The following is an 18,887-nucleotide window of genomic DNA, read 5'->3' on the forward strand; positions in this document are numbered from 1 at the left end:
AATGAACTTCCTCTGGGGAAAAGACAGAAACTCTAGGACCAGGCCCTTCCTGATTGTATTGAGGACCCACTAGTCCGAGATGATCCTCTCCCACCTGTCGGCGTATAGTTGGAACTGACCCTCTATGGGAGGTATCCTGTGATGGTCATTTCCCCCTGCGGAACTGACGGGAATTGTTGTTGCTGTTGCCCCCGCGAAATGGCTTCCAAAAGGAATGCTGCGGCTGTCTGTTACGTGACCCGAAGGAGTTCCTATCCTGAGTTCTATCACCCCCTTGGTTGTAAGCCCTCTGGTATGAGGAGGAAGTGGACACTTGAGCAGTGTCCTGGTTCCAAAAGGGTTGTTTACAAAAGGAACCAGAGCCCTTACGCTCGTTTTTCATCAGGGTGGCTGGGAGAATCTTACGCTTATCCTTTTGTCTCAATGACAAATTTATCCAAAGCCTCCCCGAACAACTGACCACCCTTGAAGGGAGCGGAAGCTAGCTTCCACTTTGCCTTCATATCCACCTGCCAGTGGCGAAGCCATAGGAGGCGGCGAGATGTTATGTTGGACACCAAGGCTCTGGAGGCAAACTTCACTGAGTTCAGCGAAGCATCAGCTGAGTACTCCACAGTCGTAATGATCTTGCTGAGATCATGGCGCCACCGAGAACCCCGGGAGAGTGGTTTGGATCTAAGCTGCCTCAGCCAGAGCAGGGATGCTCTGGTGAAAAAGGACGCGGAGGTGGATGCCCTAATGGCCCAGGTGGCCGCCTGAAGTGTCTTATGACACGCCTTCTCTGACCTTTTGTCTTCAGCTTTTAGGCCTTCCAGAAGGTCATCAAGTAGGTTCGAATTTGAGGTCAAAGAATCCATCGGGGCATCTACCTCAGGTAATTTTAAGATATCTTCCATCCTCCCTTCCACAGAATAAAGGGATTTATCCCCTCCACTGGGGTTGGTTAAGGTACCGGGCTGAACCCACTGTCTTTGGACAACGTCCATGAAGAGATCTGGAACAGGGATAAGCTCCTGAGTGGGAGCTGTCTCCTTGAATAGCCCTTCCTTGAGGTCTTTGGAGGAAGAAGCCAGTACAGCGTCAGCTTTGGGTGTAAAACCTAGCTCAGTTGTCACCTTGGCCTTGTGAAATATGGATTTAAACAAGGAAGACTTGAATAGGCTGGTAAAAGCTGGCTTATCTGGGAGAAGATCCTCATCCTCTGATAACTCGAACTCATCAGCCTCCTCGTTCTCCCAGGAGGAATCCTCCGTGGCTATTGAGGTGGCCAGGGAGGCCAGAGCCTGAGTAGCAGTGGCCACAAGAGACTGCTTGGCCTTGGGGGAACCAGACTTGTGGGATTCCTTCTGCCTAATGCCCTCCGCTATGCCTTGAGAGATGGCTAAGGAGATCACCTCCCTCATTTCAGCGGATAAGGCGGGACCCTTATCCTCCTTTGGGCAATGCCTGCTGGAAGGCAAATGGCCTTTGTGCCTGCCTGAGGTAGACCCTTCTTCCGCAGGGAGCATGCTCTGGAAAGGCTCCATTTCTTCTTGAAGAGAAGAGCTGGATGACTCCGGGTACCCCCAGTGGGCATCCGGAGAGCACTCCCTCAAATCTCCCTCTCCCGTGGATTGGGACCCACTGTCCCGAATGGAAGGGGAGTCTCTTCCCATCCTGTGATCAGATGGGGGCCCGGGTGGAAGGTCTCCCTGCTCAGGTAGAGACCGGGGCCTGTGGGTATGCGAAGCCTTTGCCTCCGCAGACTTATGCTGCAGGGAACCCCCTCTGGCCTTGTCAACGGTCCCTGAGGGCCCCAGGGAGGACTTTCTGGTGGTCCCCTTGCCCCATTTTCCCCCCTTGGGTGGAGGATCTAGCCTATTGCGTTTGTTGGAAGGCCCTGCCTGCACCTCCTGCGTCTCCAAACTGTCATCAGCCATGCTGCCTGTAGGCCTCGGATGGGTAGGACTCCCGGACTCTTGGCTGGACTTGCAGCAAGCGGACACCAGACGGTAGCCAGCCAGCTAAAGCATGCCCGCAGATCTTCAGGGAAGTAGAGGACCGCCCGAAGGATAGATCCCTTCCTCCGACCGCCCTCGGGTCCCTGAGTGGTGAGAAACAGGAGGGCAGGACTAGCTGGCACCCCGGACTAGGCACCGCACCTCCCGGCAGTAATCTGCAGCTGAGAGGCAACGTACACAACCTTCTCTCTCTCCATGGCTCCAAATGCTTCTCACTCTGCTCCTTCACAAGTCGGAATGAAGAAAATGGCAGCTGCTACGCGGTTAGCCTCTGCCCACCAAAACCACCAGTCAACGAGGAGAAAGCGTGCGAATATGACCAAAAATGCCTGCCGATGTTGCTGGGCAGAAGAGAGCACCACCGATGTCGCCAAGACCGTGATCATCGGCGCGGCTCCAAAATTCGGCTGCTGGTGGTTTGTGGAGTCGTGAGGCCTCCCGCCCCCCCTTCGCTCGCCAGCAGCCGCTGGGCAAGCGACTCACACATTCCGACCCCGCTTGCGACCAGCAGGGAAGAAAACAGCCCAGAAGCCTCTCAGCAGTCAAATATCAATAGTTGGTACAATTTGGTTCTTATCCAGAAATATGTAATACAAAGTGGTCAAATCAATCTTGGGGAGACCAGTCCATCTGTAATTGGACAGGAGAGCTCCCTAAATTAGTCCTCACGGGCGGACTGTGTTTATAAATTGAAAATAGGGAGGCAAAGGGAGGCGTGGTCAAAGAAAAATTCACTCAGTCCAAGGCTGATAGACTGTGTTAACCCATGCTTGGACTCTCTAAGCAGCGCACTGGAGAACACTGTATTTCTTGTCTTCATGGAATGTACTTTTGGATTGGGATTCAAGAATTTTTTATCCATACAGTCAGGGGTGTGTTTCAACTGGTACGGACTGGTACGGCCATACTGGATGGTGAAATTTAGTGCCTTCCTGTACCCGTTGGTCAGGAGGCGCCATACCGGAACTCTCCCTCCCCTCCTTCGATCTTTCACTCGCCCCACCCATCCTCACCATACTGCCAAAAATTTCTAAGAAGAACCAGAAGAAGAAAGAACTGGTGAGTGGCTGGTGGGGGGAGGATGTTCGGGAATAGGTTCTAAAAAAAAAATTGAAATCTACCACTGCATACAGTCTAATAAATATTTTACTTAATGGGGCTGAGGATCATGTAGATTTATAATGCACACCTTCCAAAATCACCTTTACGATTTATCCATAAGTAAATTACAGTTTTAAAAATATACTTTGGAATTATACTAGGATTGTAACGTAAGATTTCTTTTTTCAAAGAACACTATATAAGATATTATGCAAGTTTATAATTTTTAAGAGTAAAATAACAAAATGAGAATAACAATTACCTTTTTGAAGTCCTGCTGAGTCTATGTCAAGTCTTGGAATTTCTTTTTGCAATGTTAAAGGCTATTGAAAATAATTTTTAAAATGGTAAATAGAATATTATGTGCTTTTTTGTAATATACATTAAATCTGTTGGTCTTTTCATCTACTCTACACAATTTAATGATTATTTTCTTGTTTTCTGTCTATTCTTTATGAACTGGAATAAAATATGATTAGAGAGCTTCTGTATATTAATTTATAGCAACTGAATACAAGATACAAAATATGGATTTATTAATATGACATTCAAAAACATTTTTTGAATATACTGTTGCATATATACTTTGTGAAGGAGATAGTGTAATAAATTCTGCAAGCTTACATTTCACTAACCAAGAAATAGAAAGCAAAAAGGTGAAACCTGGAAGCAAACTGGCAACCAGAACAGCCTATGGAATAGCAGTGTAACAAGGACCACTCTAGAACCTAGAATTGTCTGTGTGGCTTCATCCTGCACCATCTGTAGCTTCCAAATATTATTCCAGGGTAAGCCCCTGTAGTGCATGTTGAAATAGTCCAAGAATAAGATGACCAGGGTTTTAGTGCAGAGTCTCTTGATTCAGGAAACAGTACAACTGGCACACAACACAAAACTGCGCAAAGGCTCTAGCCCAAGGGTGGGTTCCTGAACTGGATAGTACCAGTTCGCTGTGCACACGCACCAGCCACGTGTTGCTTGCGCATGCGCATTTGACAAAAAATTGCTCTATGCATGTGCAGACCCATGCCGGCAATGACAGAAGATACCAGAGAACCAGTTCGGGGGCGTGTTAGGCCTGGGTCTCAGCCAGTTCTGCGGCCCAGGCCTAAATTCTACTACTGGTTTGGCTGAACCAACAGCAACCCACCTCTGCTTTAGCCTTGACTCTTTAATATTTTTTTAATTTTTAATGTAAAACAAATACAACGTCCTTCTTTACATGCTATAGAAAGTATACCAGTTGGTTACAAAAAGATTTTCGTGCATCTCTTCCACAGTCAACAAACATAATTCATTTTAACTTAAGTATTTTAACTCAAATATTCATACATGTCACCATCATCATATCTCCATTTTCATTTGACTATAATTGTTTAAGCGTCCATCATAAAATATACCAAAATTTAATACATAAGCACATACTGGCCTTTCAATTACTATTTCTAAAATCCTCCACTAACTAAATCCTTATATCCTATTCTAGCTAAACATCCATAATATTTAATAACAAAGTTTTCTAATCCTCCTTTCCAAATCACTGTTTAAAGTTTATATCCAGTTTCCTTATGTTATACCCATATCTATATATACGTTGTTATTCTTATCCCTCTTTTATTTGACTATCTTTATCGTAACATTTTCCCCCTCATAATCAAAACTTTAACTGTATCTAACTTAGTTCTTTTTTATTGTTATTATTAACCTTTACGTATAATCCAAAGGAATTGCTAATCTTCCTTACATGGGTACCATTCAATATTCATATCCAATTACACTCATAACATTATACATAGTAACATTATCAGTTATTTATTTAAACTATATCTATTGTCAATAAATAATAAGTCTAGAAAAAACCCAAGTTGCAACTGAATCTGTCTTCAAGGTAGTCCAGACTAGAAATGCAAACTATGAATTCTACTGCTACCTTAATTGTAAAATTACAGCAACATATTTTCCAAGATAATGGGTATCAAATGCAAACAGGAAATGAGAAGCATGACCATAAAGTTTGTTACTACAGAAATATTTTTAAGAGGGAGAAATAACTGTAAAATATTAAAGATTTATCTAAAGCCGGGTGTCAAACTCAAGGCCTGTGGAGCTGTGGGCCCAGCCCACAAGGTGATTAGATCTCACCCTGGAAGTACCAAAGGACCAGCCCACAGTGCTTCAGCCAGGTGCCGATTTACAACTTAGTGGCAGCCATCCAAGTCAGAAAGTGGCCAGGTTTAGATCTGTGGGGCTGCCCTGGAACCCGCAAGGGGCTGCTCCAGCCCTGTCCCCTGGGTGCATGCACAGGAGATGGTGAGAGCACATGGGGCCTGGCATCCCCAGGGTCCATGTTGCCCTGCAGGCTGACTACAGTCTGAGCATTTCACTTTCACCCAGGACTGCAGCACTTGCATATTTGCCACATGTGTGTGCCCAGGGGACGGGATTGAGGTGTGAGGGCAGCCCTCCAGGTCAGATCTAAGGCCAAGCCCAGGAAACAAAACCATTCATGGCTCAGACTTCCGGGGAGTGGCCTGTCGCCGTCGGCAGCTTAACAGAGCTGCCCCCAGAATTCAGGTTCGTTATCTACTCAATATCAAGAAGATAACTCTTTTTTCAGACAAGAAAAAAGCAGTGAGGAATCTCAGCTGGTAAGAATCTTCTTTGAAGTTCACAGTTTGTTTCTTTGTGAGCTGTGGACGGAGGGGGAGGATCAACCCAAAGCTGAGTCATTCAACTCCGACCTGAACTTCGCAGCTGTTATTCACAGCACTAGACAGGACCCCTCCCCCTTAGGACAATCTTTAGAAAAGAGACTATTAAAAATCAATACGAGCAAAGACCAAACTTGTGAACTTTAAAACCTTTCTCTATCTGAAATACCAGCTTCAATGTTATAAAAACCTATTTTGTTTAATTGTCTTCAAAATGGCGTTTACAGCTTCTGCATTTGTTATCTCCGGCTTCCTGCTACAGAATCAAAGAAACAATTTCTTATAATTTAATTAGAGCTACTCCCTTAAAGCTTTCAAGACTCTTTGTTGTTGATAAAGAGACATTCCAAACATTCCAAACGGACTTTCTCTTTTGAAATCCTCCGTAAAACCCCTTGAAAAAAAAAAAAAGAAGGGAAAAAAGGGGGGGGGAGGAATTTCTTTTTCTCCACATAGCACAGTGGATTAGTAATTTAGAATAAATAATTAAAACCAAAATATAATGGCATCCAAATTAACCTCTGTCAAATTACCTCCGAAAACGTCTCCCATACCTGGTACAAAGTTGCAGCCCCCACCATCTATGCCCCCTAGTGGAGATGTACTAACAAAAGAATTTTTTCTGGAAATGTTCAAAGAATCCAGAGAACAGAACTTAGAAATGTTTAAAGAATTCAGAGAACAGAATCTAGAAATGCTTAAAGATTTCAAAGATGAAATAAGGAATGAGATGGAAGTTCTATATGACAAATTCGATACCAGGGTCACTAAAATGAATGATAATATGATGGGAATTGTAAATGTGATAACAGAATATATTTCTGGAATGGAAGATAATTTAGAAACTCTCAATGAAGCTAAAACTAACCTGATATCCAAAACTGAAGTGGTGGAACAAAAAATTGATAATGCTGAAAAACAAATTATTATTATACAGTATAAGCAGATGGAGCTTGCATTAAGAGTGAGGGGGCTGCGTGAAGAAAAGCAGGAGAACTTAAAGCAAATGTTTTCTGAAGCTTTTGACCGTCTGGTGGGAAAACCGGGATCCAATTTTGATTGGCAGATTGACAGGATTTTTCGTGTTAACTCATGGACAGCAAAACAAAGGCAACTTCCCCGAGACGTGGTAATATACTTTGTTACAAGAGAATCTAGAAATATAATACTACAAGAGTCTTACAATACTAAGCTTCAAATTGGTGGACAGGACCTGATTGTTTTGAAAGAAATACCACCTCAGATGCTAAGAGCCAGAAGAGATTATGCTTTTCTGGTGGAAGAGCTCAGAAAGCGTCAGATACAGTACAGATGGGATGCCCCATTCGGTATTATAGTTACAATGGACAAACAAAGATATCGTCTCAGCTCTGTATGGAAAGCTCGTGATTTCTATCATAGGATTCTGAAGATGGGATACCCTGAACCTTCGGGATATGGTGAAAAACCACGAGACGAACAAGATAAACAGCAAACCACACAACCATCAGATAAAATGTATCATCTCCCTCTTCCGGAAGGGCAAGGAGTCAAGGAAAAAAGATCCAACCGTAAGACCACCAGACAAACGGATAAACAAGCTACTATGCAACAATCTCAACAATCGTTGGCCATTGATCAAGGAGCTACTGCAACAAGCTCAGAAGCTGTGGGAGGAGCCAAACCAAAGGTGAGACAGGCCTTGCGGGAGGCTCTAAAAAAGCTTCAGGCAACCAAAAATGACAACTAAGATTTTGACATGGAATGTTAACGGACTGAACTCTCCACAGAAAAGAAAGAAAATATTTCATTATCTCAAACAGTTTAAGAATGACATAATTTGCTTGCAAGAAACTCATATCAAATCAACCGATCAAAAATATTTGTTTAACCCCAAACTGGGCCAACATTTTGCGACCTCAGCCATGGAAAAGAAAAATGGCATAGTAGTATATTTAAGAAAAGACATTAAAGCTGAGCTAATTGAAGCAGGTCCCTTTGGAAGATATATTGCATTAGATTTAAGGGAATCTAAGAAGGGAAAAAGACGTTACTTTTGGGAATTTATGCTCCTAATCAACAACAAGATGGATTTTATAGAAATCTTCATGCTAAATTAGTACAGTGGGACTTTGAGTCTTGTATATTATTGGGTGACTGGAATGGTGTGATCGACACCAAAAGAGATAAGAAGACAGCTCGCCCGAACACCAAATTTCGAGCTAAGTTACCCAAACCCTTTTTTGACATGCTGGACGATTTTGAATTGCGAGACGCTTGGCGCAAGAGGCATGCAGAAGAATATGACTTTACCTTTTTTTCCAATAGACATCAATCTCTTTCAAGGATTGATTTTATACTAATTACAAATGATTTACTTTGTAGGGTGAAGAAGACAAAGATTATGGCGAGAGTTCTTTCAGACCATAATCCAGTCTGGATGGAATTGGGAAGGGTAGCCCAGGCAAGAAGGTCCTGGAGGTTGAATGAAAACTTATTTAGATATGAAAAGTATGTTAATGATTGTAAAAAATTGCTATCGGAATATTTTGTTCTCAATATGAACAAGGGTACATCTTTGGAATATGTATGGGATGCAAGCAAAGCGTATATGAGAGGAGTATTAATGAATATAAACAAAATACATAGACACAAACAAGGGCAAAAACGAAAAGAATTGGAAGAGGAAATTAAAGGGAAAGAGTCAGAATTAACATTGAATCCAGGAAATACAAAGATTAGGGAAACAATTGCTATATTAAAATCTCAGTTTGATATGCTGATCTCTGACCAGGTAGCTACTAGTTTATTATATGCTAAACATAATACTTTCTGCAATGCAAATAAACCCGGTAGGTGGTTGGCTTATCAGATTAGAAAAAAAAGGAAAGCTCGAAATGTATCCAAATTGTGTTACAGAGGGAAGGAAGTGTTTCAACAGGAAGAGATTCAAAAGGTATTTCGGGAATTTTTTACAGAGTTGTATAAAGGGGATAAAATTAAGGACGGAGATATAGACAAATACCTAGATAAAGAGAAAATCCCCCTAGTTAGAGAAGAACATAGGCATAAGCTGAATCAACCTATAACCTCTGGGGAAATTTTGCAGGCAATTAAACAATTAAAGTTAGGGAAAGCACCAGGCACAGATGGTTTAACAGCTGTTTATTATAAAAATCTACAGTTAGAAATGGTAGAACCCCTCAGAGAACTATTCAATAAAATTCAATCGGGAGGGAAAGTGCCTCCTTCGTGGAAGACTGCGTTCATATCGTTGATACCCAAAGAAGACCAAGACCTTACCCAACCAAAAAATTACAGACCTATTTCATTACTCAATGTAGATTATAAAATTTTTACTAAAATATTAGCAAATAGGCTAATGGGGGTAATTCAGCAACTGATACATACCGATCAAACTGGTTTTATACAGGGCAGACAGATGAAGGACAACGTTAGATTAATTATCAACGCTTTAGAATACCTGGGAAAGAACAATCAAATCCCGGCCGCATTCATATTTTTGGATGCGGAGAAAGCCTTTGATCGAGTTAATTGGCAATTCCTGCTGAAGACATTGCAAAAAATGCAGATAGGAGATGGCTTTTTACGGTCAATTGGTGCAATATATCAGCAGCAAACAGCCCAGATCATTGTCAATGGAAGTCTGACAGACTCCTTTCAAATTGAAAAAGGTACAAGACAGGGCTGTCCTCTGTCCCCATTATTGTTTATTATAACTTTGGAAATACTGTTGAATAAGATACGGGGCCTGGGCGGTCTAAAAGGGATTAAAATTAGACAGCAAGAATATAGAGTCCGTGCATTTGCGGATGATCTGGTTATAATATTGGAACAACCGCAGGAAACTAGTAGGGTATTATTGAATACGATCAATCAATATGGTCAAGCCTCGGGATTTAAAATAAATCTAGGAAAAACCAAAATAATAGCTATAAATATGACTATCAAACAGAAGGAAGAACTGGGGGCAATGCTAAGATGTGAGGTAGTTAAAAAAGTTAAATATCTTGGAGTTAATATCTTAATCTCAAATGGGAAATTATACAAGTATAATTATGAATCACTTTGGCATAGTATACAGTTGGAGTTGAAAAGGTGGGAAAAACTGCATTTGTCCTTGCTGGGTAGAATAGCGGCAGTAAAAATGAACATTTTACCAAAATTTTTATTTCTTTTTCAAATGTTACCAATACTTAAAAGAGATGCGAATCTTTTAGAATGGCAGAAGGGTATCAACAAATTTGTGTGGGCAGGAAAGAAGCCGAGGGTAAAGATGAAAATAATGCAAGATGCACGTGAAAGAGGAGGATTGAAATTACCTAACTTAAAATTATACTATGACGCAGTGGCATTATCTGCAATTAGTGATTGGATTCATCTAACTAATGACAGAATTTTGAATATCGAGGGATATGACTTGTTATATGGTTGGCATGCTTACCTGTTATTTAACAAAAAAACGGATAAGAAATTTAAAAATCACATCTTAAGAAATGCTTTATTGCGGGTTTGGAAAAAATATCAACATAAATTAAATGATAAAGTGCCCATGTGGGCAATTCCTAGACATGCAATTGAAAATATGAATGTAGAACAAAAACACGATAGAACCACCTATAGACAACTTCTTATCTCAGAAAGAGGGGTGATGGAACTAAAATCTTTAGAGGTACTTAAAGAAGAGAAGGTAGTTCAAACGTGGTTTCAGTATGGTCAATTACAGGCTAGGTGGAAAACAGATCAAAAAATTGGCTTTGTAAAAGTTGAGGATAATTTGTTTAAACAAATAAGAGATCAAAGCTCAATGCATATAAAGAGGATATATAATGTATTAGTACAGATGGATTCTGAAACGGAACTGATTAAGGATTGTATGATAAAATGGGCTCAGAATATCGAGGAACCAATAATGCTTGAAACATGGGAAAGAATCTGGGTAAGAAATGTGAAATTTACACAAGCACAAAACTTGAGAGAAAATTTTTATAAGATGTTTTATAGATGGCACCTAGATCCTAAAAAGCTTGCCTCTATGTATCCAAATGTTCAACCTAAATGTTGGAGATGTGGTTCTTGTGATGCTACATATTTTCATATATGGTGGACATGTCGTAATGTCAAGGCATTTTGGATAAAAATATGGTGGATCCTGCAAAACATCTTTAAAAGAAGGATAAAATTTACCCCCCAGTTGTTTTTACTGGGTATATGTATTGATTTTACAGCAGCAGAGACTAATTTGGTTCTGTATTTAATAACGGCAGCAAGACTCTTGGTGGTGCAGTATTGGAAGAAGAAAGATTTACCTACAATTCAAGAATGGACTTTGAAAGTTATGAACTTAGCCGAAATGGCCAAAATCTCAGCATATCTCAAAGAACATTCAAACGAGAGATATAAACGAGACTGGAAAAAATGGATTGATTACATAAAAAGTAAATATGGGACTAAGAAACTCCAGATAGCTTATGCTTAGTATCAGTAATAATTTAAATTGTTTAAAATTTGGGTAACAGTAAGAAGCTGAGTTCAATGTAGAGATATTTTAGACTGTGATTGTTCAAAAGTTATACCACGTATGGTCTTTGGGAAGTCGGGGGGAGGGAAGGGAGGTGGGGATTTAGGGGGAGGGGGGAAATACAATATGTGTTAAATTCCATGATTGTATTTGTATACTGTGGCTTTTCAATGTTAGTGCGAAAATAGAACAAACCGAATATACTGGAAGGTAATAGATACCGAAGGAAAGGGTCGAGTGAAAGAAGAAGGAGGGTGGAGAGGGTGAGAGAGAGGAGGAGGAGAAGGGAGGGAGGGAATGGAGAGGGAGTGATAGGGTTAAGGTTAGAAAGAAGGGGAGGGGAAGTAGGCGTAGAGGGGTGTGTGAGAAGGAAGAATGAAAGTTGGAGGGGGTTGAAAGAGGGTGTATGGCAGGCCAAGGTGGTATACTGGGTTTGTATTGTAGAGGGCATTTTCTATATAAGTGAGGGCCGTGTTTATTATTCAATGTTATATGCCCTGATTAAGCACAGTGAATATGTGATTGTATAGAATGAAAACATAATAAAATATATAAAATAAAATAAAAACCATTCATGGCTCAGATTCACTGCTTGTTCGCATTCACTGGCCTTATTGTTTGAGGGCAGGAACAAAGTCTTCAACCAGATATAACAAACACAAGGCCAAGATTTGGCCTGCATGGCCACCCCAGAGACAATGAGGGATTATCCACCCTGCCGGACACCCCCGGAGCATGCACAGGAGGAAGTGAGCATGTGAGAGGCACAGGGGAGGAGGCACATGATCCGGCCTGTTGGAAGTGCTGGGCAGTTTCCCACCCACCCGCATGCTCTGTTCCATTCTCTGTCTTTGCTTACCCACAGTCACCATGGCTGGGCAGCCACCCGGTGCATCTGACAGGCTGGATTACCTCTCCCCATGCCTCTACCTTCATCAGCTGCCATTGTTTGCTGTCATGAGATGAGGGGAGGCAGGTGACAGGGTGGAGTGGGGTTGTCCAACTTCATTTTCTAACTCTGCTTTACATGCAGGAAGAGTCTTCAACCCACCACCCCATTCACGAAGCCTCTGGCAAACAGAAAAGGTGGGGAGCCCCATCCACAAGAGGCAGCTGGGAGTCGACAGCCCTGCAGTGCAGTGGGTCTAACTCCTGCAACTACCAGAATGATGATCCAAGAAGCAGGCAGAGGCAACCAATTAGGCCTGCCAGATGCACAGCCACCTGCTCTGTCTCAGCCATGGAGGTTGCAGGCAAAGACAAATCATGGGGTTGTGGTGAGGCAACCCAGCCAGTCTCCACCATGTTACAATCTCTGTGCATCCTCTAGGAAACCTGCTCCCTGCCCTTCCCATTGCTGGAGCCATAGGGGGTGAGGAGAGTTGCAGGCCCATTGGAGAATGAGGTTTGAGGAGGGTGCCAAGTGCACAGGGGCTACAGCATGGCGGTGACCAGCTGGGCTACCTCACTGCAACCCCATGATGTTTTTGCCCATGGCTACCCATGGCTGTGACCAAGCAAACAGCTGTGCATCTAGCTTTAAAGAAGAGATGTTATAAAATTATCACAAGTACCTAATTTTTAAATTATTATTGCTGAAATATTCCACACATTTTTCATATATCTGCAGAAGCATATGGACTAATCTGAAATAATCTGTATAATTCCTAATCTTTCACCAATACTTTGCTATGTTTCTGTAATACATATACAAACCTATGTATGGAGACAGTGGCACTGGTCCTTATAAGGTTACATCTTGGTAATATGACAACTGAAAGTTTTTTCCCCCAAAAGTCTCCAATTAGCTTCAATTACCTTAGCTTCAGCTGTGTCCTTCATTTTGAATTCTGGAGTAATTTGCAAAGTTTTCTGTTTAGTACTTGGAACATGTTGTTGAGGAGATATAGTAATTTCTTCTTTCCGGCTTTTTGAGTCTGGTGGAAGCATTTCTACATGTTTATCTAAAATCACTGGCAATATTTTTTCATCTTTTGCAGAATCAGGCAATTGCTGCTTTTCTTCTATAGATACATCTTTCCCTGCGCTTTAAGTATAATAAACAGCAATTATTTCCTAGGAAAGATTATAAGCAGCAGTCTTGAATTCCTTCAGTTAGTTCCCAAAGTTCCTACTCAGTTGCAAAGGGCACAGGTGTCAATAAGGACTTCTACAACATGTTTTATCACTTCCAAAGCCCTACTACTTTCTGCCACAAAGATGGGAAATTAGTGTTGGTAGTAGCAAGGAAGAAGAGGGGTTTTTTGATAGATTTTATCAATTTAAGTGTCGCCAGTGAAAGCAATGGTGCAAAGTGAAGTTTCCCCCAGAAGACTAAAACTGAAGTAGTTTTGATTTAACAGAGCTGACACAAACATCTACACATAACATGCCATTTGGGATCCTTCATTTTGCTACCACCAGTTTTGTTACTTTTTGCATGTGGAGTTCCCAGTAGTTGCAGGAGAACATTAACAGTAGTACGGTCTTATTCATCTGCCAATGCTCCTCTCAGGTGCAAAAAGGCTCATCCAAAAGATCACAGACTCCTCCAGCAATCAATAATGAGAAGGTGGTAAAGATTGCTCATTAGGTAAAGAGCACACTAAAATTCTTAATTATTGAAATTATTTTATAAAATTGTCTCAGATTTCTGCACGTATTTTTATATTGTGTTAACTGAAAGTGAAAAACAACATTCTTTGGTGTTTTAGTTGTCACTAATATGTAAAAATATTTCCTTTTTTATATTGAGGGAGGAAGAGAAATAATATGAATTTAACGTATTTATATACAAATACAGAAATATATCCAAAAGGAATAATATGAAAAACCTTATTCTACAGTTAACAACAAAATCTGAATGTAATATAATTGTCTCCATTTATTCCTTTACAGGCATAATGGGGTGTGTGTGTGTGTGTAATCAAATTTCAACAATAAATGCATTACAGTTGAGTTATCCTTTATGAGACATAACTCAATCACTACAGAATAGATAGGTAGATAGGTAAGTAGGTAAGTAGAGATAGGCAGACAGGCAAGCAGAATGTTTATGTATATGTGTAAGGAGGGGAGGGATGTGTGTGTGTGTGTGTTTGTGTGTGTGTGTGTTTCACTGTTTGAGCAGTTTGTTCCTGATTTTTAAATGGTTTATATGAATTGATTCATAGTTTATTTAGAATTTAAATATACTTCTCTTGTTTTCTGCAATATTTTTCCAAAAATAATGTTGCATTTGAAACTTTATATTACATCCTAAATCAAACTTAAAAATCAATTTCTCATTTCCTGCCATAATGAAACAAAGGTAAAGAAAGAAGATCCAACAGCTGTGTAACAGACAGAATAACTTGGTATTACATAATTTTAGAATTTTTTAGAAATTTAAATTAACCAGAGTAACTTGATTAAATTGTGGGATACAGGAACTGACTGTCTGACTAAATAAATAAATATTTCTCTATATATAACTCATGTGAGAAAACGGAAATTAGACAATCCCCTTTAAAAATGCTAGACTGAATATAAAGAGACATATTTTAATTCTTTATTATGTATCTATGTGTGTCCAACATTCTTAGTTGACTGGATTAGGCCAGAATCATATTAATTAGATTTTAGGGAATACAATTGAATAACAATGGCTATAACAATAATAATTTCAAATGATTAACAAAAATATGACTGAATGGGAAATAACTTACTCATAACAGCCAAAGTTCTAATCACCCTTCTTAAAACTAATGGGGTCTTTGTACTAAACAGTAATTTTTTATAAGACAGGAGCGAGGTACTTTTTAGATCTGCTTTTAAAGAAGGACATATATCCTAACTGACTTCTTGCTGTCCTCTGAGGCTACTACTACATCCCAAGTATGTTTGTCCACCTCCATGACCCATAATATTTAAAATACTTAAATGAGCTCAGAAATAATCTAAATTTAATTGTTCCAATCCTTTCTATGGATGATTCTTTTCTCTACTAAAACAAGTACGCATACAAGAAGAACTGATTCTGCTCTGCCAATCTGCTGTTGATATAATACCCATTCCATAATCAGGACCCTATGAATAATATTAGGACTGTTCAGCCAAACCAACATGCTAGTTTTAGATGGTCTTCATTATAATTTTAAATATTTTATATCACATTTTTGTTATTTCTTGTTTCATTTTCATGAGCCATCTTAAAAATGCAATTTTAACCAAAGTGGCCAATATACATTTAAAGTATTATAATGAATAAAGCCTAAAAAAATGGGAACAATCTTTTTTTAAAACAAAACTTTTCTAGTAGTGTTTCAGTAATGTCTAATAAAACTGCAGAACATTTTGGAGGACAAAAAATCTTATTTATTCATCAGCAAGACCAGGCATCCTTGTATTGGTTTTATTTCACTCCTCGTGGAAGTTTGGAAATCATTCTTCAAAGATTTTCTGGTATTCTTTTAGGACCTAAAGAGTAATCCGGGATTAATTTTAATAGATTATTCTGGTGTTTTATTAACAATTATAATTGTGCTTAAACAAATTGGGATAGAATATCTTTTCAAGAAATACCATTCATAGAAAAAAATGTTTTATTTTCTTGTTATAATGGAATCTATCATAAAATATTTCCCTTGTTTTGATTGACTATTAGGGAGTAATCTAATGGAGAAATATCAACTGAAGTCCCACAGTAAAGATTATACAATATTCCCAGATTGAAATAGTACCTCATAGGGTTACACAAGCTTACTTGGTAAAAAATCAGAGGGATATTTTTCCAGTCTCTCAAAATCTTGCCTCAGAATATTTTGAATTGAGCTTCTATTGTTCTCTTTTATTGCGGCCTAAAAATAAATATCTCTTCAAGCTAATCTTAATTCTTGTTCTTGGCAAATATAGTATTTCAGGAGAGATTTGCAGTTGCTTTCTTCCTAAGTCTGAGAGAGAGCAACTGAATCAAAATCATCTCGCTGGCTTTATGCCTAAGGCAGGACTAAACCAATAACTTCAATCATTCCATCAAGTTGGCTTTTGGACATCATATAACTTCTTTATAGGTATAAGAGAAAAAACATGAAACCACAAAGTATATATTTTACCAATTATTTTCCTTTTCAGAATAATATAAATTGTTAAATAAGATCTAGCAATTTAATTTAATGTTTTTTTAATTAAAAGTTTTTTATTTTTATTTTTTAAAACAGACACAACACAAAAATCCTCTTTCTTTACATACTGTAGAAAGTGTATCAGTTGGTTACAAAAAGTTTCCGTGCATTTCTTTCACAGTCACCCGTGATTCATATTAATTCTAGTATTTTAAATCAAATATATTTGTACATATTACCATCATCCTACCCCCATTCTCATTTGACTATAATTGTTTAAACATCCTTCATCATAAAACATACCAAACTCAACACATAACCACATACTGTCATCTCATTTGCTATTTCTAGTATCCCAATAACACTATCCCTTATGGCTAAGGTGACCAGATTTTAACATTGGTAAAGAGGGACACCATTGAACGGGGGGGGGGGGTGATTAAAAAAATTTTTTTTTCACTTAACAAATGTGGCAAGAAAAATTGTAAAATGGGGTAAAACTCAATAAATTTCTCACTTAACAACATAAATTTTGGGCTCAATTGTGGTCGTGCATTGAGGACTACCTGCACTTATCTTCAGTGTGACTTCATTCTGCTGTAGCATTAAATTTAATATAGAACAAGCTTGTTCTTTCAGAATTGTGGAATTGTTATATAACTGTCTATCTTTAGAAAAGTTTCTCTTGAGTTAAACTCAATTCCTATAATTTTATTGATGTGTCGTAATTTTCTTAGCAGTAGTATGGAAATTGTCATTGTTGCTTTTGGACAATTTTTAATATTTTCCTATTAAATATACAGTACTGAAATTCCCAGGTGGGTTCCCCTCCAATTATTAGCCAGGTTGAACCCTGCTCATCTTTTTGAGAGCAGGCAAAAACAGCCAGGTTACATTCCTACAAATTGAAAGCTCTCTCCCTCCCTCTCTCTCTATCTCTCTCCCCTCCCTTCCTCTCTCTGTCACTCTGTGTGTATATGTTTGTGTGTGTGTCTGTCTGTCTGTCTGTCTCTCACTCACTCACTCACTCACTCACTCAATCACTCACTCTCTGTGTGTCTCTCTCTGTCTCTCTCCCTCCCTCTCTATCTCTCTCCCCTCCCTTCCTCTCTCTCTCTGTCACTCTATGTGTATATGTGTGTGTGTGTGTCTGTCTGTCTCTCACTCACACACTCACTTAATCACTCACTCTGTGTGTGTGTGTCTCTGTGTGTCTCTGTCTGTCTGTCTGTCTTTCTGTCTGTCTCTTCCTCCCTCCCAACCTGCAGATGGGCTCCAGACCAGTGGAGCCTCTTCCTTCTTTTTAACCAGGTGATCTTTCCTAAGACATAAAAATGAACCTTAATTACAGGCTCAACAAAAGAAGCTGGAAAGAGATAATGAAGCCAAGAAGCTGAAACCTGGGAGTGGAGAAAACCCTTTTTCTATCCCCTTACCAGCCCATCTGGGAAGACGAGTAACACGAGGGCGATCCCCCCCCCGCATATGGGTTCCAGACCAGCGGAGCCTCCCTGGACGTCGCAGCAGCAGCAGCAGCCCCAAGTGCGCTGATCTCAGCGTTTTTCGCATCGGGGCGTGCTGCAAGAGGGAGTGAATAAAGACCTTTTCTAGCCGGTACAAAGGACTTCCCCAGACTTGCTTTGCTGTGCGGGGGCTTCAGTAGAAAGGAAAGCAACTTCAGAGCTACGGCTGGCGTCGGGCCGGCAAAGGCTTCCCACAGACCTCCCCCCCCACCTCCGAGTTCCTGACAGATAGAATTATTTCAGCAACATCTCCCCCCACCACGGCACCACGGCTCCCCCTCGCACATCACCTCCACTCCATTCTCCAGCAAGCCTCATGGGGTTTTTTGCCTTTAGGAATAAGAATGTTTAAAAGGCTTTTTTTTATTTGAAAAAAAGATGATGCAGGTTCTGAAAGAGCAAATCTCCGTTGCACGGCTACGCTTTTTCTTCCTCCAATTAATGGTCACTGCTTATTGTAGTGACTCAGCCTTCTAACTTCAGTCCAGGCTCCGCAATTACCTTCTCTCCCCCTCCCCAAACCCGCAGAAACAGGAGGGAATCGGTCATTATCATTAGTACTCTCTCCCACGCCTGGCCTCCCCTTCGGAGGTAAGGGACGGGGAAGATCAGCTCTCCCGGGGACACAAATATTCCCCAAGTGGCCACCACCCGTTTCTCGTAGCTCCCCCCCCCCCCGAAAACAGGAGAGGAGTGAAATAATGCTACGCTTTGGAAACACGGATCTCCAATGCCAGGTCCATGCCAAGAGGTTCGGGGCTTCCCTCCAGGCCACCTGCACAGCCAGCAGCCGCATCCACAGGATCCGTGGGGAAAGGCAGGCCATGGGAAAGGGGAGCAAGTGCACTCCCCGCCTACCCGCTCCAATCTCGCCCGCCCAGTTCCCAAACCCTCTCTTCGGAAAGAGTTCTCCAGCAACCTCTGGCAAG

General features: G+C 40.5%; 1 protein-coding gene across 1 annotated transcript in view; it reads right to left on the reverse strand.

Moving 5' to 3' along the window:
- The window catches only part of CCDC7 (coiled-coil domain containing 7), a 250,515-nt gene that overhangs the window by 170,187 nt on the left and 61,441 nt on the right, over window positions 1–18,887 (reverse strand). Inside the window, exons 19-20 of the mRNA XM_087712546.1 lie at window positions 13,152–13,380; window positions 3,364–3,424 (exon numbers count right to left, since the gene is read on the reverse strand). Of these exons, the coding sequence (XP_087568672.1) occupies window positions 3,364–3,424; window positions 13,152–13,380 (290 nt within the window). The remainder of the gene's footprint in view (window positions 1–3,363; window positions 3,425–13,151; window positions 13,381–18,887) is intronic.

The sequence above is a fragment of the Thamnophis sirtalis genome, unplaced genomic scaffold (assembly GCF_051295495.1).
Source record: "Thamnophis sirtalis isolate CommonGarterSnake01/CBP01778 unplaced genomic scaffold, rThaSir2_p1.2 scaffold_4, whole genome shotgun sequence".
Classification (NCBI taxonomy): Eukaryota; Metazoa; Chordata; class Lepidosauria; order Squamata; family Natricidae; genus Thamnophis; species Thamnophis sirtalis.